We start from the raw sequence: 16,871 nt of genomic DNA on the forward strand, positions 1-16,871 counted from the left end.
GTGCAAATTAATTCCAAATTAAACAACAAAAACCATATGGTTACTTATTAATAATATAAACATGAAAAAATTCACGTGGAGGAAGCGCCAGAAGATCTTTCTTTCATTTTACGTGATATCATTAGCTTAGAAAATTTCCTATTGTCTTTCAGCCAATCATAATCCAGAATTACGATGTGTAATCTGCACTGGTGTTACACTTTTTGCATTTGTGTAACACTTGAACTGCACTGCTCTCAGCCAATCACAATCGAGTAATTTTTCCATGTATATTATTAAGGTTCAAACAGAATTTTCGAAATTTTTAACACTAAATGGTCATATGATAAAATGCTTATTGACTGAGTTAGGTCGGGTCGGATGGGAAAATATTTGGCTCTCGGTCACTGCACTCAGTCCGTACGTCCGGACCTCGAGCCAAACATTTTCCTGTCCTACCTTCCCATTGAGTCAATAAGTATATAATCCTCTAGAGTGCAAATCTTTTCAAAGCTGTGAAGAGTATGGCTGGCAATTCACAGCAGATGAATTCCAGTAGGTGTCAAGACTATTTTGAAACCATTTGTATTCATGATAACTTACCTCAGTCATTCTCTAGGGGACTTGCCCTGATTCTCACAGGCCGAAATGCTTGATATAACAGCAGATTTATTGCACAGTTTCAAGAACACTCCATAAAAACACCATGGTAGGTAATCAGAAGTTCTGATAAGGAGGGGAAGGGGTTGGAACAAAAGTGTTTAAAGGAGAGTTTTAATTTGGCTAAACTCGAATTTCTAGGCTGGGGGCAGAGGTTCACCCCAGAAAACCTTCTGTGGGAGGGGTATGGATGTTTTTTAATTAGAACAAAACAACCCAGGGGGAACTCCCATATAACAAAGACGGGGGTGCTCTTCGGAAATTTTGAAAAGGACCCCTAAGAGGTACCAAGATCCTGTTTTGTGGGCATGGTTTGAAATTCTTTTCTCCCTTTACAGGTACCAATTGCTACATAACATATTATCTTCAAATAAATACCCCAAAAGGTACGGCAAAAGCTCCAGCTGTGGACCTTTTGAGGCTAACCACCCTAAGAGGTACCAAAACCACATTTTTAACCCCTAAAAGGTATGATGAGCACCCCCACCATTTTTTGTATGGGAGTTACCCCCATGGGCAAACCAAATCTGGAGCATAAACTAGCTGCGTAAAATACAAAACAAGACCTTAAGTACCTGTTCTTGATTTTCAGAGGGTTCTTGAGGGAAAACACTTTCTTCTTCTTCTGTGTCACTAAAGGGAGGTCCATCATCCTCCTTACAACAAAAATGTGAAGCTAATTCAGTAGAAGATATAAACTGTGTGACTGAGAAACGTTTCTGATTTTGTTTGTAGATATCATTCCAAGGAAAAGGCTAAGGTTATAATGTAATATAGCGAGGCTATTATTCAGGAATGGGTTGTTCACTGAAGCGAGTCAATGCTAACCCAAGATTAGAAGTTAACCGGAGTATTAATTTTTCTAGTATAAAATGTTTTTCACTGCCTAAGTTTTGGGAAGTTTGAGATTATTCAAACTCAAGACTAAATGACAAACAAACAAGCAAAAAACAAACAAAAAAGAAAATCTCACCAAAAATGTACAAAAAAAAAATTAAAAGTGTTCGCTAATCCTGGGTTAGCTTAATCAGGATTTGAACTATCCGGCCCTTGTAAATTTTTTCAATCCCAAAAGGAACACCAAACAGGAGATCAAGTTAATAGCTTAAATTAAATGCTGTACCAAACTGATGACATTGAAACAAATTCTGTCATATTTAAGTCTTATTTATAAATGTATGAAGCACAGTAAGGAGAATTTACAAATTGGTAACAATGGAAACATGAGATGTGAATAACCAGGGTTTTAGGGCAGCAATTTGATTCCTGTCCCTAAATAAACAAAATTTTGGCATTCTCTTGTGGAATCTTTTTTGGGGGCGCAAAGTACAATTTGGTTTTATCATCTTGTGAAGAAATTGCTCTATGGACCATCTCGTGTCAATAGACACTAACACTCCCTAAACTGGGCTTTTCTATGTTAATTATCTAAACTTACAATAAATATAAAGTATGGATTAAGATAAAAATTACAATAAAATACAATAGCAATTACAATAACATTAAATTAAACACAATTCCAATACAAAAATGTTAGTTCATATTAGTTACTACCAAGAAGACAAGAATTCATGTAAGAGTTATTTTACAGGTGGAGGCCTCAAGGCTTATTATTTACATAATTTGGTAAAGGACTGGTAATTAAAAAGTATAAATATATAGCTTTAAGCCAGCCTAAAAGCATAGCTCCTGGGCCGGGTTGTTCAGAGCCTGATTAAGCTAACCCAGGAAAAGGTAGAATTTTAATTTCATGTAACTTGGCAGGGAGGTTTTCTGTATATTGTTTGGCCTTCTGTTTTGAGTTTTAATAATCACCATATATGCAAAAAAAATAAAATATATATATACACAAAACAAAGCAGCGTTAACCGGCTTCCATGCAAGCCTGCCCTATTTTCAACAAGTTAACCTGACATGAGCCTGTGATCCAATTGAAAACAAGCACTTGGTGAGTGGTCAATTTCAAAAAAACATGTGACCTCGATGAGCCGTAAACTTGAGCCTGCGATATGGTCATGTGATACTGGTCAGCGGATACCTTGTTTTGGCAGGTGTCAATTGATCATAACATGGTTGTCCAATATCAAAGAAGTACACGGTAAACAAAGGCTGCATGTCTCTGTCAACCTATTATTTGGAGTATGGCCGCCATGTGGCGCAACTCCGTTGTCATTGTTGTCATCGCAGTCACCGCTGTGCATACGTGCCCCCAAGCAATACTGCTAGCCATGATAACCATGAGAAAATCAACTCGTGGGATTCCTTTTCTTGCCTATATGAGTATGGGGCTCTACTTGGCGGCCCAAAGGGCCGCTGGAGCTCTGCTATACTCAGGGCAAAAACCTTTCACTGTCCACATGCCTGGGACGAGTTGTTTTTGGCAAAAGCAAAACCCACCAAGTACTGTTGTCTGACTGTATGAGTAAAATTTACTGTCTCAAACATTTACTTTCCTCTCAGCCTTCTAAGATCTGAAGTTAATTATAACCTGCATAGAAAAAAATATTATGAAGTAACTTGTTGCCCACAGGTAGAAGGGGGAGTGAAAGGCAAATGACTTTGCAAGAAGGCAAGACATTGTTAATCAGCATTTTCTTTGAGAGTTTGAGACATTCTGACTTCTTTGATTACGATCGACCACAGCTTCAAGGTGTTTTAGATGCAATCTCAAGACCTTCAACAAAGCAGCTTTAATCCCTACAGACAGGTCCTTACTGAAGCTTCGAAGTAAACAGACCAGGTAAACAAACAATTTTCCACCCCTTTTCTGATGTGGATTTTTTAGCAGCACTCAAGGCACTCAAACTTTCTCAAAGGTTAATTTCTTCTCTCCTACTCGCAGGATGGCTTCTTCTATGTCCCACATGATTTTAGTCAGCCAATATTGTATTGCTGGGTTAACGATTTTGGCGGGAAGATTCCCACAACAAGTTTGCCATTTTTGTGGCCTGCTGAAAGATCCTTCACAAAATAGATTTCCTGGATGCTGTTGCAAAGAAAATTCTCAAGGCCAAGTGAGTGTAACAGCCAATTTTCGGAGTTTACCATCAGAAGATCATCGCTGAATGATGGTCACTGGAATCGTGACAGGTAATCCTATGTATGGATTATCTATCTATCTGATTACATGTAAAATCATGCAGAAATTTCAAAACAAAGAAGCTACACAGTACACATCTGAGAGTCAACAAAAATCCTCTATACAGCATGTTAAAGCACTCGGCTAGTCATCGCCATTTCAAGCTTCAGTTCATTTAGATGTGATTGGCATGGTTATAGATAAGCTAACATACATTGGATTTCGTCTTCACGGCTCGTTTTTGGTATGCCAAACTTTAAGATTGAGTCGTTATAAATACTGGCAGAGCTCCAGTGGCCCAAAGGGCTGCCAAGAAGAGTCCCTGGAAGAGAACCACATGCATGCATAGAAATAGAAAACCATGCAACTCTTTTTTCATGGTCAACATGGCTAGTGGCATGGATCACAGGCGCATGCGCCCAATGACGACGACGACGTCGTGCAACATGGCGGCCATACTCCTGAGCTAATAGGCTGACCGAGGCATGCAGCCTTGGTTTACAGTGTACATATTTGATACTGGACATCCATGATATGGCTAATTGACACCTCTCAAAACAAGAATATGCGCTGACCAATATCATGTGACCATATTGTGGGTTCAGGTTTAGAGCTCGTCGAGGTAACATGCTTTTTTTTAAGTTGACCGCTGACCAATTACTGGTTTTCCATTGGATCATGGGTCAGGTTAACTTGATGTACTCAGCTGGGCCAAGTTGTTCGGAAGCCAATTAATGCTAACCCAGGATTAAAAATTAACCAAAGTATTTCTTTTGTATATTTTTTTTCACTGCTTATGTTTTGCGTTGTATGAGAGAAGGCCAAACAAAATAAACAGAAAACCTCACTGCAAAGCTAAAAAAACTCAAATCAAAATGCTTGCTTATCCTGGGTTACCTAGCTTAATCAGGCTTTGAACAACCTAGCCCAGGAGCTCCACTTTTCGGCTTGGCTAAATCTATATATTAAAACTTTAACTAGACATGGCTCAAGATCACACATGATAGTTTTAGACTGGCAGTTGCTTCCATGGTCAACCATGAAGTAGTTTATTTCAAGAACAAGTTTAACACACCCTTGCTGGGATTTGCGTTTCGGCCACAAGAATGTTCAAGTTCTTGGCAGGAATTTCTATACAAGAACTTTTTCTCCGCAAGTATTTAGTTCTCACCAGGAATACTACCAAGATTTTGCTTCCCAGCAGGATTCTCACTGGGATCCTGGAGGGGATTTTTTTCTTGGAGGGACCCTGGCGAGGACAGATTTCTTCACGGGATTCTTGTCGAGATGTGGGGCAGGAAATTTTCCTGGGAAGGATCCCGCTGGGAAAACTGGCATCCTAATGGTGGGGTCCCGGCAAGATCCCAGCGGATGCCGGGATTCTTGGCAGGATCCTGTTGGGATCCCACTATTTATTTTACAAGGGTCAACAAACACTTTACAAACAATTAAGTAAACAAAGCCCAGACGGGTATTTTCTATTGAAGATTTGGTTATCATAAAACTACCAGTACACAACTGGTAAACAGGATGTATAATGTTTAATTATATAAAATTAATACCTTCACTGAAGGATCACATTGCTCTGCAGTAGCATGACCTCTGCTTGACATCAGGTCATTTTGACCATGGGCCCCTGGACATCTGGTAAGGAAATCTTCCATCATATCATGTGCACGTTTTGGCCAATCTGTTGGCTGGTTTCTACCATGGCTGTTGGGGTCTGAAATACTGCCATGATCGCCTGTTCTCAGAGGATCACCAAAGCCAAGATTGGTCCTCCCATTCTCACTCAAACAACTGCCAGAGTTAGCTTGATGCTTTGTTTCTTCTGCAGACATGTTCTATGGATGAAAAGCAGGAAGTGAGCGTCATTCTTCAACAGCACAGACTTTACTCAAGTATTTGGATTTTCATTAAATATCCTGCAATCATGGGGTGGGATCTCTTTGAGTCTTAGTGGCTGCATGAAAAGGCAACTGATTGTATCCCCCTGTCATGAACATGGTTAGTCACAACAAGAAGAAAGAGATTCTATTTAGTTATTTCTTTTTGACGTAGTGCTACTGTGCCTTTTGGGGATTATGACACCTTGACGGTTTACTAACTTTTATTAATTAAATTTGTTTTTCCCCAATAACTCGCACCCGTTTAATATTACTCGCTTGCCCGTTTGGCGAGTAAAATTTTATGTACAATTACACTGTCTTCTATTTTTCAATTTGGCCTGGAAATTTTTCTGCACGCTGATAAATGGTTAAAAATTGTTTAAATTTATAACTCTGTAGAAAAAAGAACTAGCAATTGAGCTCTTGATGTAATGATAGCGTGAGCAAAGAGAATTTACATTTTGATGACCAGTGTCAACTTGGTCTTTTTTTTTCATTGTGATATTTTCTAAAAACACATGAGTGGAAGTTTGTGAGCACAAGAAATGCTGAGGGGAACACAGCCGACAGGCAAGCGTTTCCACAGCTCTGTCAAGTTATCCCAAAATTTCATGAGTATTCGCCACTTCCACATCCGCCATGATACACCTTGTTTGTCCCCCAAAATTCTGCATATCCTTTGTTTCCCATTTCTCCTGAGTATTACAGTCATCCCAAAAGAAACTGAAGACAATGCTTATGCAAAAGTTTGGGGGGCAGACAAGATGTATTATGGGGGATGTGGAAATGGCGAGTACAGTACTGCTCAGAAGAAACCTAACAGGGAACGCATTTGCGAACGGGTACAGAACCGATACAGAATGGGTATGAGAATGCCAACAGAACGGAAATGGAATGGATAGGATAGGGAACGGTAACAGACCACAAAAATGGAAAAAAGTGTTCCCCTAGAACACAAACTATAAGAGAACGTGTTCTTCAGAATGTAATTGCTAGTAAGTTACGCTATCAGAGTGCTCACCAGGGATTTGGAAACGATGCAACTTTAAATAGACGTTTGTCCAATTTTTGTCCTCCCCGGTTATCTTGAGAAAATGACAGAATAAATCATCTTATACATGTTATTCCAAAATGGCCACTATTTAAGTATTCTTTTGTTTACTTGCAAATTAGCCCTTTTTGCCTCGCTCTTAAACTCGAAATTCAAAAGAATATTTTCCCTTAAATGAGGCAACAAGGGTTCATTTTCAAGTAAACAAAAGAATACTAAAGTGGTGGCCATTTTGGAATAAGGTGTATGTCTTTTTCTTATTTCTTCTTACAAGCACTAAGCAAGCATCTTAACTGCACCTTCTTGTCCATTTTGTGTTCATCACGGCAATTTTTTTTATAGTCAACATGCCCAAGTTATATCCAAAAAAGGAAATGGATGGATGAGTCAAGTTAGACCCAGGGATTGAAAGGTTTGCGCATGAAAAAAAACAAAACAAAACCTCAATGTTTTGGTTAACGATGTTAGCCAACTTTCCAGAAGGATCGGTGAGGATAACATTCAATCTTAACTGAGCATTCGCCTGTTAAAATAACATCACTAAAAATATCACAAAATGTTGAGTGTTGCACTCGCTGCAGCTTGTTGGCAGTACTTTGCACCACTTTCGTCCTCCATCCAAGTTTCCACCACATTCGCTGAACAGTTTTTGGTGATACTTCAATGTTAAATCTCACTTAAATATTCGTATAAATACAAGAGCCGAAAATTTGTCTTTTGCTCACATTTCTCCATTGATGATGTTGAAAGTGCTTGGCAAGCAGGCTTCATCTTCCTTTCATCAGGTAATCACACACTGACTACCTGCAGTCACTTTGTATCGTTTCAGAAAAAGACTCCCTCACTAGCCTTGAAGTTATACCATCTTCTTCCCGTTTTTTTTTCAAGTAACTGGACTCACATTTTAACCACAAAAATGTAAGTTTATTGTTTGTATTCTAGCATAGGGTGTTGGTTTTAACAGCGTGTCGCTAATTCCTTGGAAGCAATCTTGTAAACGAGTTCTCAGAAACTTCGTTCTTATGAATGAGTTCCGAGAACACTTACTGATGGAACACTAACAGAACGGGAACAGAACAGAACAGAACAGAACGGATAGAGAACAGATATGGAACAGATATGGATTGGGTATGGAATGAATATGGAACAGATAAAGAACGGGAATGGGAATGCCTGTGGCACGGCAACAGAACTTGTTCTGTCAAGCGTTCCCTTTAAGGTTTCTTCTGATCGGTACTGTAAGTATAAAAAAATCCCCACAGATTAGGGAAAATAAAATAACTAAAGCAATTAACACTCTGATTGCTGTTAGGTATCTGAAGGTCTAAAAGGAAAAAATACAAAGGAAGGGACTTCCTTACATTTGCTTTAAATCTATTCACATATTAAGTAGCACTTAATGAATGTCTTTTGGCAAGATATTCCATCCATCTAATAGCCCACGAAATAGGCCTCACACACGATGTTGGTGTACAAATCAAAATTAGCAAAATTTGTTTTAGAAATGCTGTAATTCGCAGGTTATTAATTTCTTTCTCTTCAAATGAGCACCATCTTGTAGCAATTTTCATGTAGTTTCCTTCCATCTTAGCTACGTCTCAAAAGCGCTTGTGCCTTTCTTGTAAGGAGTCAAAATCACACATACTCTCCATTCTAATCTTCGCAAGTAGCGTAACACATCAGGCCGCATTTTACGCTACTCTTATTGCGCTCATTGCAGGCGCGATTTGCCATTTTTGCCTTTTGGCAAATTTTGCTCTTTGCCAAAATTGCGCACATTACTCCTTTTGGTGGTTTTTGCTTTTGCCTTTTGCGCAGGCCAAAAAATCGCACCCCTTTAGCTTTTTGCATATTTTACATTTATTCCAAGTACACCAAACTGAGCTGGTTCAATTCCAAATGTAAGCTTCCTTAATCATAATACAGGTTTCGCAAGGCAAAGCGTTGCAAATTATTGTCAAAGGAGCTCTTTTGAATCACAAAAATGGAATCACAAAAATGGAGAAAAGCGTTCTCCAGAATGCAAACTATGAGAGAATGCCACATGCTAGTAAGTTACGCTATCAGAGTGCCCACTAAGGATTTGGAAACGATGTGACACACGTTTGTCCAATTTTTGTCAAGCCCGGCGATCTTGAGAAAATGACAGAACGAATCATCTTATGTCTTTTTTTACTTCTTTTTACACACACTAAGCAAGCATCTTCCCTGCATCTTGTTGTCCATTTCATGTTTATCGCGACCATTTTGTTATTTACAAGCCCAAGTTGTGTCCAAATAAGGAAATGGATGGACGAGTCGAGTTAGACTGGGATTGAAAGGTTTCCGCATGAAGAGAAAACAAAACAAAACATCGATCTCTTGGTTGACCTTTACTTTTTTTTTTTTTTTTTTTTGGTTGACCTTTATTACGGTCTTGTTCGCCAACTTTGCGGAAGGATCAGCAAGGATAACGTTCAATCTCAACTGAGCATTCGCCTGTGAAAATAGCATCACTAAAAGTATCACAAAATGCTTGCTTTGGCTTTTTGTCAGTACTTTGCACCGCTCGCATACTCCAGCCTTTATTACAGTGTTGTTCGCCAGCTCTCAAGTGGCAAAAGCGCCCAGAAGGCAAAATTAGCAAAACAACAAAATGGCAAAAATAGCGCAGGCCTGAAAGGCAAAACAATGCGCAATGCCGGAGGCACGATTGCCAAAACACAAAATTCACGCGAAAGGCAAAAAAGGAAAAAAGTGCTCAAAACGTGCAAACAAAGGCGCGATAAAATGACAAAGTTTTTAAATTAAAAACGTGGTCTCACGCTAGTTTTTTAATCATATTTTTTGACAGATACAACCACAAATGAAAGAATCACACCATTTTAAAGCAAAATTTAGGTGCACTTCGGAGACACCTTCTTGAATTGAATTGTTCACACTAAGAAGTTAAAAATTATAATAATGCACTTTACATTTTGGTCAAAAAATGGGGGAAAAATGGCACTTTTTGCCTAACCTGTTTTCGGAATTTTGTTATTGTTCTTCTAATAAATCTCTTTCAGACAGAAAATTTTGCTTTTTGGGGTGCACATAGATGGAAGTTTAATTCTGCAAAGTTTTACGACCACTGGCTTTAAGAATGACAAGAAATAATAAGAAATCTAGCGTGAGACCATTTTTGTTACGCAATTGTACACCAACATCGTGCGCGAGGCCAATAGCCTTCTTGTTGACGAATTAAAATTATTGTTCATCAAGAAGGCTATTTCTTCATGAAGGAGTCATGATAGTTTTCTTTCAAAAACTGCATATACAAAGGTAAGAGTTTAAAACTTGCAGCAGATCAGGGCTCCCTGCATAAAACTTTGTTGATCAGTAACCCCCACCCTCCACCTGCCAATTTCTCCGCACTGGATGTATTTAATTGCAACAGCATGTGTCCACTTGTCACAGTTCACATGGATTCTTAAGTTTTTGACTCAGAAAAAATTAACCATTGTGGCCTGGATATGAAAAAAAAAGTCAGATGTCTTCTACTTGTGATCACAATATATATTGAGAGGAACCAGATATTAATCACAACAAATGTTGAACATTTTTTACTGATGATTCAAGTTTCGAGAAAGATTTGCAGGTCACTTGCAAAACACTAGAATATTTAAAGATGAAAAAATTCCTCAGCTGACCGAGTCATACATTCAATAATATTCAAACCAGGGTCAAAATTTTCCACTTTGAATAGTAATTTTTCAAACTCAATAATTCATCAAGTTTGAACAAAGGAAATCACGACCGTGATGGTGTTTGGACATCTGATCTTAATTAGCTTAGATTTTAACAATTTTAATTCTCCATGTTCTCCTTAGCTTTAGTTTCTGTTGAGAAGATATATCAAACAACCACATTTTCAAATAATATTTTCAACTCTCTTCTTGGTGTTTGGAAATGTGGTCAAACAAGGTCTTTCATGTTTAATATATTAAGTAAACTGCTTTGAATAACATCATTGATAAAGGGCATAATACATGCAACCAAGAAAGACACAAAAGAAATATAGACTTAGGTAATTAACGTCTGGCTCTTTGCCAGACACACATGCTGCTAATAAAAAAGCCCTTTGTACAACACTTGCTTCTAATAAACAAGTTTAAATAACAAATTTGCATTTCAATTTGTTGGAGTCGACAACGACCCCACCCAATTTCCAAGAAAGTTCGGAATCTTGATATACTGGTTAGACCGGTTTCCATTCTCATTTGGTCAGGTTGTGCAGGATGTTACAACCTTCAGAATGCTACAAAACTTCATACTCAATAATATTAACTATTATTAAATACAATCTTTGGAAAGAAACAAGTTCAGTTGTGGGTGAGTAAGCTTAATTGTAGCCAACTGAGAATCACGTTTCTAAGGTGCATCCGCCATCGACTCAGATCTTTCCGAATTTAAGAAAGAAATAACCAGTTCATGCTTCCGCTTACCTTAGCTCAGTTCTTCAGAACACAGAACGCCCAGTTTGGCAAGTTATCGAAGCTCCGCGATGCTAGCATTCTAAAATTATAAACCCAGCCCGAACTACGCCAGGTGTCAACAGCTGGATGCAAACGTTTCCACGGAACAAGTAAGCTAAATACGAGCTTGGGTTGCTTATGACCGCTTGTGTTCCCATTTCCGAGAAACCCACGTGGGTAATACCTTTTATGGTAAGGAAAATAAGCAACGCGGATATTCTTAGAAACGAACTGAGAGGTCACTGAAGCAAACCTTCCGCACTTCCCGTCCGTGACTGCGCGGTTTCATAAAAAATCAAACGAAGACAAACTGCTCAAAACGATTCCGAAGGAAAAATCGATATATTTTTTTAACAATTGAGCATTGCTAGCAATACTAGCCTTAAGCTTAACTTACCTAACGTGGAGAAACCGCAATCACTCATAGCACTCAGTTGACCTAGGCAATTAGGCACAAGTTTCCAAGAAATCACACTCCGAAGAACCTTCCAGAGCGATTAAGGCGTAACTTCTCCCAGCTTAAGACGAGGATAGACTTCTCAACAGCGGCTCTATCGCCTCGTACAGGTACGTTTCTGGTTTGACATATACAGTCGACTTGCCTCTTGCAGCAGCATCGACGAAGAGAGAGAAATAGCCAGTCTTATTTCAAGTACATGCGCAAGGTTTGTCTGGTTTCGATCGCTAGCTGCACCAGATCGAACCACGGACTGGAGCAAATTTTCGTTTCAAATAATCCATTCAGCCATCGACCAAAAATGACCACAAAGGTTCTTTATCTGTTATCTTACCACGCGGTCCAAAGGCATTTATTTATCTTCGGCGAGTCTGGGAGCGGTGTTTTTCCCGCCTCTCCCTACCCCCAGTGTCGTTGTTCGTTGTTTTTACCCCGGGAGAGAGGACTTACTGCAGGGCGTGGGAAGGCAAATATTCGATTAGGGTCCTCTCAGTTAGCTTCGAATCATAGCAAAACAGCTGATTCAAATAACGTCTCACATAAACTTCGGTTTACAAATGGCCGAAATGTTTCGCTGAAAGTTGTATTTTTACGTTTTTTTCAAAACATTAAAATGTATTCTTTTCAAAGTAAGAAACGCAGCACTTACAGAAATACACAATATGATATGTATATTATATTTACAATACATGTGCTACAGTTAAAGTACACCTGCCAAATTTTTCCAAACACAGGCATGAGATTTTTATCCTGCGGGTATTGGGTCTATTACGATTTCCGAAGAAGATTCAATCTTCTCCGAAAACTTCCGGAGATATCCGAAGACCTTCCGAAGATTTTCGAAGGCTTTTCGTACATTTCCTTGTTCGAGTCCCAACCCCGGGATGCGTTTCATGCAAAATCCCCTCTCTCTGTCACGCAACGAACCATGCGTTGCGTGACAAGGAGCGAAGGACTCTACAACGTGCTGGTGTCACTGCCAGGAATTGAATTTTGTTGTTTTTGCCAACCAGCACAACGAAACCACGAACTGATTTTTCGTTATCGCTTTCAGGCCGTGTGAACATGTATTGTGAAATGTGCAAGACCAGGAAACTTCGAAGAGAATTTCCCTTAGATAGCATGACGGAGAAGTGCGATCACGCCCCATTGCATTGTCTTAGGGTAAGTATTAAACTTAAAGAAAGCCAAAGATTGCCGGTCGGTAATATCATAGTGACTTATAAATTCGTATGTATTTACAGTGCGTGACAAAGCACGTTCAAAAGTCCCATAAGTGTTCTCAGTGCTCTCAAGCCGTCAGTACAAGTGATCCAAGGTACCTTGAATGCATAGCAACTCTTGAGAACCTATTTCCAAAATACACCGCGCCTGATGCAACCCCTGAACATGCCGAGATGTCTTCACTGGAGAGCAATCAGACAATATCTGTTGTTATGCTGGGTGGAGACAGCACAGTAGTGGCGTACCAACCGTACATGACAATTCAAGATCTCAAGAATTTTGTACAAACCCGACTCGGCCCTGCTCCACAGAAACAACGTTTGTTGTACAGGGAACAAGAACTCAAGGTAAGAATTAAATAATTTGCGTTGCGCAGATTCGTTAGAATTTATATCTTAGTTGTTTAACTTGAAATTGGTTACTGAAATAACTGGAGATTTTCATTGTCTAGAACTTGCATTTATACGAGCTTCATCCTTGCACTTGTGTCGGGCCTGTTTTCACTAACCCGGGAATAACAACCCTTGCACTTGCACTTGCACTTGCACTTGTCAGACTTGTGATTGCGTCGCTCGTGAACACCAGCCTTAATATTTTAGCCGTGAAAATGAGCGCTAAATTACCAGTTATGTTTATATGAATAGCTATCGTGTATGTATGAACGCTCAAACTCTTTAACGCATAGCGAATTCGCTGTACAAGTGCATGCGATGACAGAGTTCCGCTAAATTAATTAGAAGAGCATCGGAAGGGGGATCTCAGCTATCACTGAGTTTAATGTAATTTTGCCCCTAATTCATTTCAGACTCACTTAGGTTCCAAACTGGCCACCTTGCAAGATTACGCTGTCCAGCCATTTAGCACTGTGCATCTCATTGTTGTGTTGTACGAGATTTCTGACCAGTCTCTTGATCACACGATTTTTGACTTGTTCTGGGGCTATCCTTCAAGTGGGTGCGATTATCTGGATGCATCCGTTCTTATCTACAGTGGAACGTATTATCAAGGGCTAGTGGATTATTCTCATCGTATTTTCAGCGGTGTTTCGCATTCCGGGGACGTAATGGATCATTCAAAGCACCTTGGTCACCATACCATTAATGTGTGGTTGAAGAGCTTGCCTGCTACTGTTGACAAGCTGTTTTTCACCCTGAGTGCATGGAATTCACCAAACATTTCCAAGTTCAAACATCCCAGTCTACGCTTCTTTGATGCCAAAGAACCTAACAAGCAACTCTGCAGCGACCAGATGCAGAATGCAGCTTATTCCCAGGCCATTATCATGTGCAGTCTGTCCAAGATCAACGGGTCATGGAAAGTATTTAGTTTACGCACTCCATCGGCGGGAAATGCAGTGAATTATAGTCCATTGCAACAAAAAATCCTTGGGATTATTTCACAAGGATTGTGTTAGAGACGGGTCATGAAAATTAATATGTAGCTGTCATGAACTACAACAAGTTCTCAGTTACATTGTTTAGAACCAAATTGGGTTTTCGACGCCTTTTGTATCAAAACTTTGATACAAAACGTTACGTTACTTTACGTCGTTAAATTTTCAAGTTCACCCTATAAATAACTAGGAAACCGTCGTCGGTAACGATAGTGGAGAAATAAACTAATGATCAACAAATAAAGAACACTTCAATTTGAAGTCAAGTACTAAAATATCCTCGGAGACCCAGTGACAGTCACTGAGAGGCGAAAGTCGAAAAGACGAGGAAAAAATCAAAGAAAATTATCTCCAAATTTTATTTTGCCGATTTTCCCCCGCCTTTTTTCGTCTTTTCCTTGCCCCCATTGACTACCCCTGGGTCTCCAAGTATGGTATTTAAAAGATATTTTAACTTGCTAATGCAGCGTGTATTGTCATGTTTTTCTTGGTTTTGAGAACATAAATGGCTGGTACACTTCAGATATAGTCACTGCTTTTAAAAGTAGCGTCCCGAGCTCTTAAAACTCGAACGTTCAGTTAGTAACTTTTATGCTATTCTGGCAGACGTAAGCTGATTAACCTAAAATTTATAGTGTGTTTTATATATTTTTTCCATGTTTTGTTTCTGTAAATGAATTCCTATCAACAAGATTAAAAGGGAGACTGAAAAGAAATGTCCTCAACAAATAACTTTAAAAGACGTCCTGTATAGGGATAGAACGGGGCCTCCCACATGTATCTTAAATTAGTCAAGAATATACAAAGTTCGGAGAATTTTTCCCTTGTGTGTTTGAAATTGTAACGCAACTTTTTCGTTGGTTTAAGTGCCTCCTCTTAAGTTAAATTTAAGAGCATTCCAACAGATCAATGTTATTGAAGCTTGACAATAAATTTGTTTGCAATACTAACAAGCATCTGATTTTTCGTTTAAAAAAAGTGCTCAAAATCTGCTCAAAATGGAAAATTGACTTAAACTATGGTGTCAGAGTGATCTTACGAAAACCTCTCGTTCACAGGATCGCGAGAAAGGGAGTAAATAAAACTTTCATGGCGTCAAACATAGTTTTAAGATACATTTTGGAACGTGATTATTTTGAGGCAATTTTATCAGTTATTGCAAGTTGTACGTTGCTTTGCAGAAGACAACTGAGAACCTTACCAAGTTGTCCAAAGCAAGTGCAAAACTATCATTCTGCTGATAAACCTTTTGTTATTCTACGCGTCCCGAACAACTTGCCACGCAATGCTTGAATGGACACATTGGGAGATTTCAAAACATGATGTGATCAAGTGCGACCCACGCCTTATTCCTCTTACTTGTTTTGCGTTTCCTCCAATACTAGATTTGACCAGTCTGCGAAAAATTGAGTTTCTTACACCAGACAAAGGAGACCTTTTAATAGGTTGGACTACGAGTACGATTTTCGAATTTCAAACCAGTGACGTTTTAAGAGCCCTTGCTCTCCATGTTGGTTTTTGGTACAGAGGGTAGCTCATGGGATGAGACGGGTACGTGACGTAATGTGAAGCCTGCAATAATAGAATAATTTGGAAAGTCGTTCTCGTACTCAGATCTAAAGTCCACTACACGAGGGGACTTGTCCCTGCAACTAGTCGCAGGGACAAGTCCCATCGTGTGAACTAGCCATTTTTATAACAAAATCTAATCGCAGGGACTAAAAATTTAGTCCCTACGACTAGTCCCACGAATTCAAACTGGTTTAAATTTTTGGGACAAGTCCCTGCGACTTGTTCCTCAAAACGCTCCGTGTGAACTGTTCGTGGGACAAGTCCCAGCGACCAGTTCCTTTGTGTAAACTCTTCAGGGGACTCGGCGCGTAGGGACTAGTCGCCTCGTGTCCGCCGACCTGTAAACGCGAGAGTTTGGATGGTGGCCAGTTGAAATCTCACTTACCAGTCAAGTCCATATCGCCTACAGGGTTTTTACGGTTGCGGTATCTTTAAAGAACATAGCTGCTTTATTAATTCCACTTTTTTTGGATTCCGACGCGTTTCGCCACCACGTCAAGCTTTAAGGTTCCCATTTGAACCACGCCCAAGAATCGGCTGTTCTAGTCAGTTGTAGTCTCCTCCGCAGCCGTTTTTTGGGATGTCACTCAACGCTCCCCCCAAAAAACGGCTGCGGAGGAGACTAAGTCAGTTGCTGAATGTACTTTATTATGCCCGTCAGTCATGGAATGTTACGCAGATGGCTATGTGCTAAAAACCCAGTACACTAATAGACCTTTTTCGCTTGGGTGGTTTGCTTTCCGATCACAGATCACGTGATATTCTCCAGAGAATTGTTCCTTTATCCATCTAAAAAATGTTCATTCTTACACACACGCGACTGTTTCAAAATGTGAAAGCAAGAATTCTCAAGAATATCATCACATGGTCTGAAATGGGGCAACAAAGTACCCAAGCTGTACTTCACTGTGGTAGACTGCTGGCCCGAGGGCGGGGGGGAATACTCCCTTATATGGGTTATCTAGGTTTTGTGGGGTCTCAAAGGGTATGGTTTTTCGGTCGTTTTGGCCATAAATGGGGAATCGATTTTAGCCATTTTGGTCATCAATAGGGTATGGGTTTTGCAATCTAGTC

General features: G+C 39.6%; 2 protein-coding genes across 3 annotated transcripts in view; one reads left to right on the forward strand and one right to left on the reverse strand.

Annotated features, from left to right (window-relative positions):
- LOC110051165 (uncharacterized) overlaps window positions 1-11,616 on the reverse strand; it is a 29,612-nt gene extending 17,996 nt beyond the window's left edge. The window contains exons 1-3 of one of the 2 annotated variants that reach the window (XM_089278033.1): window positions 11,549-11,616; window positions 5,281-5,562; window positions 1,215-1,295 (exon numbers count right to left, since the gene is read on the reverse strand). In XM_089278033.1, coding sequence (XP_089134159.1) covers window positions 1,215-1,295; window positions 5,281-5,559 — 360 coding nt within the window. In that variant the 5' untranslated portion in view covers window positions 5,560-5,562; window positions 11,549-11,616. Of the gene's footprint in view, window positions 1-1,214; window positions 1,296-5,280; window positions 5,563-11,121; window positions 11,313-11,548 lie in introns of those variants that run through there. The other variant, XM_089278032.1, reaches the window with a different exon arrangement.
- A 12-nt stretch (window positions 11,617-11,628) lies between these two features.
- On the forward strand, window positions 11,629-15,178 carry LOC110051183 (uncharacterized). The gene is made up of 4 exons (XM_089278034.1): window positions 11,629-11,718; window positions 12,663-12,772; window positions 12,853-13,179; window positions 13,638-15,178. Exons 2-4 carry the CDS (start codon window positions 12,674-12,676, stop codon window positions 14,244-14,246), a joined length of 1,035 nt encoding a protein of 344 aa, XP_089134160.1. The 5' UTR covers window positions 11,629-11,718; window positions 12,663-12,673; the 3' UTR covers window positions 14,247-15,178.
- The last annotated feature ends 1,693 nt before the right edge of the window (window positions 15,179-16,871 follow it).

This window comes from Orbicella faveolata, unplaced genomic scaffold, assembly GCF_042242905.1.
Source record: "Orbicella faveolata isolate gen_17 unplaced genomic scaffold, um_ofav_v1 contig_46, whole genome shotgun sequence".
Classification (NCBI taxonomy): Eukaryota; Metazoa; Cnidaria; class Anthozoa; order Scleractinia; family Merulinidae; genus Orbicella; species Orbicella faveolata.

Excerpts from the sequence above, each read along its gene's own strand:
- LOC110051183 (XM_089278034.1), top strand. The coding sequence starts at position 12,674 with ATGTATTGTGAAATGTGCAAGACCAGGAAACTTCGAAGAGAATTTCCC. Across the intron at positions 12,773-12,852 it reads CCCCATTGCATTGTCTTAGG|TGCGTGACAAAGCACGTTCA; the intron begins GTAAGTATTAAA and ends ATGTATTTACAG. Across the intron at positions 13,180-13,637 it reads ACAGGGAACAAGAACTCAAG|ACTCACTTAGGTTCCAAACT; the intron begins GTAAGAATTAAA and ends AATTCATTTCAG.